The sequence below is a fragment of the Penaeus monodon genome, chromosome 10, assembly GCF_015228065.2.
Source record: "Penaeus monodon isolate SGIC_2016 chromosome 10, NSTDA_Pmon_1, whole genome shotgun sequence".
In the NCBI taxonomy this organism is placed as follows: domain Eukaryota; kingdom Metazoa; phylum Arthropoda; class Malacostraca; order Decapoda; family Penaeidae; genus Penaeus; species Penaeus monodon.
In genome coordinates this window covers 14,838,385-14,840,884 of record NC_051395.1, presented here as the reverse complement: position 1 = coordinate 14,840,884, position 2,500 = coordinate 14,838,385, and the positions used below count along the sequence as shown (strand labels likewise).

General features: G+C 37.8%; 1 protein-coding gene across 1 annotated transcript in view; it reads right to left on the bottom strand.

Moving 5' to 3' along the window:
- LOC119577878 overlaps positions 1 to 2,500 on the bottom strand; it is a 10,655-nt gene that overhangs the window by 6,906 nt on the left and 1,249 nt on the right. The window contains exons 2-3 of the mRNA XM_037925505.1: positions 1,570 to 1,692; positions 1 to 1,065 (exon numbers count right to left, since the gene is read on the bottom strand). The exon at positions 1 to 1,065 is cut by the window's left edge and continues 102 nt beyond it. Of these exons, the coding sequence (XP_037781433.1) occupies positions 1 to 1,065; positions 1,570 to 1,671 (1,167 nt within the window). The 5' untranslated portion in view covers positions 1,672 to 1,692. The remainder of the gene's footprint in view (positions 1,066 to 1,569; positions 1,693 to 2,500) is intronic.

Genomic DNA, 2,500 nt, shown 5'->3' with positions numbered 1-2,500 from the left:
CTTTTCTTCTGCTTCAGAAAACGCCTCCACATTCTCATATACTAGAGTTGGTTTTAATCCCCCGGTTTTAATCTCGGAAATTGTTTCATTTTTCTGTTGATGTTCAGTAGAATTTGATTCCCTGTTTTGTGTCTCAGTGTTTGATTCTTTATTTTCTTGTGCCTCGCTATTCACTTCTTTGTTTTCTTGTTTCCCAAGATTCGAATCTTTCTTTTCTTGTTTCCCAGGATTCGAATCTTTGTTTTCTTGTTTCCCAGGATTCGAATCTTTCTTTTCTTGTTTCCCAGGATTCGAATATTTGTTTTCTTGTTTCCCAGGATTCGAATCTTTCTTTTCTTGTCTCTCAGGATTCGAATCTTTGTTTTCTTGTTTCTCAGGATTCGAATCTTTGTTTTCTTGCATCTCACTGCTTGATTCTTTGTTTTCTTGCATTTCACGATTTGATTCTTGGTTATCCTGTATCTCACGATCTGATTCTTGGTTATCCTGTATCTCACGATTTGAATCTTTATTTTCTTGCATCTCAAGATTTGAATTTTTGTTTTTTTGCAACTCATTATTTGAATCTTTATTTTTTTGCATCTCAATGTTTGATTCCCTACTTTCTTCCATCTCACGATTTGATTCTTTGTTATCTTGCATTTCATGATATTCTTGTATCTCACGACTTGATTCTTTGATTTCTTGCATCTCAAAATTTGTGCCTTTATTATCTTTATGTTTTTCGGGATTCGATTCTTGATTTTGTCGGATTTCAGAAGGGTTTGATTCCTTATTCTGTTCCATCTCGGGATTTGATTCCTTGTCCTGATGCGTTTCAGAAATATTTGATTCCTTTTTCTCTTGCACTTCAGGATTCGACTTTCTGCTCCCATGTGGTTCCCTTGGTCCGTTGACTCCTTCATTATCCAATGTATCTGCTGATTTTGTCTCGTTATTATTTTGTATTAGTATGAGATCTTCGTTTTTTATCCTTGGGTTATAATGCAAATCCCTTCTGGGAGACCTTTCTTGGATATAGTCGTCGAATCTAGAGTCTCCGGTTGTCAGTGCGTCATTCGGAATCTAAAGAAATTGTAAAAGGTCTAATTACATTTCAGCAAGAACATTAGATTGGAGCATCTAATGCCTAAAGCATTAGATGGACCCAGTCAACAGGAAGCAATGAATTTACATTATTTATTTATATCAAGAGCATCCCTTGAGTCTCGTGGCTAGGATTTCCTCGGATTTTAAGGGTCTCAAATTGTAAATTAATATCGTATCACAGTTATCAAACATCACAACTGTTACCATCTAAACCACATTAACTGTCTTATTACACAAATAACACAAAACATCACAACAAAACAAGCAAACCGAATCCAACAGCCACCCATGCCTAATGAATACCAAAGACAAACTCCCAAGATTTTATTTAATACATAAACAAACTTTGCAATGACCAGACCTTATACAAAAGAAAGTCTCAATGAATCCCAAACAAAGCTCTAAGACTTACTTTAACACATTACCCCGGATAGACCTGACACAAAGGAGAGCCGTAATGCGCAAAGATAAACAACTCACCTTGACCGAAGGAATGTATACGTTGAGTCGTAGCGTCACGAAGAGCCAGACCATAACTAGTATTGCCAGTGGTTTTCGACGATGCCTTGACCATGGTACCATTATTCGGTCCGTCTATAATGCCTGTATGGAATAGGTGAATACATATATAGCTGTGTATATATATTTTGTCTGCATGTTTTAGTTTTAGATTTGTTCTTTCTTTGTGTGTGAGTGACGTTTATTGTTTTTTTTTTTTTTTTTTTTTTTTTTTAACGGTAGGTTCATGTCTGAGCCGCCGTGGTCACAGCATGATACTTAATTGTAGTTTTCATGTTGTGATGCTCTTGGAGTGAGTACGTGGTAGGGTCCCCAGTTCCTTTCCACGGAGAGTGCCGGTGGTACCTTTTTAGGTAATCATTCTCTCTATTTATCCGGGCTTGGGACCAGCACTTGACTTGGGCTGGCTTGGCCACCCAGTGGCTAGGTAGGCAATCAAGGTGAAGTTCCTTGCCCAAGGGAACAACGCGGCGGTCGGTGACTCGAACCCTCGAATTCAGATTGCCGTCGTCACAGTCTTGAGTCCGACGCTCTAACCATTCGGCCACCGCGGCCTTAGTACTGTAGTACAGTTGTTAATATTAATATTATTTTTGTCATTATTCCTATAATAATTATCATTGTTATTCCTATCATCATAATCATAGGTGTTGTTACTGTGATCATTATCATCATCATTATCCGCAATATTATTATTAATGTTATGATTATCGTTAATCATAATATAATTGAAAATAAGCAAATGATGCAGAGAAACATTCTATATGAATGAGTGTAGACATACATAAAACGAATTTTCTGACTCTGAAGGTAGTGCGCCCAACAAGCCAGAGGCCCGCACCGCCTCGAGTGAAACTTATCGTCTGAGGGTCTTCACTCTCTGAGCGAAGCC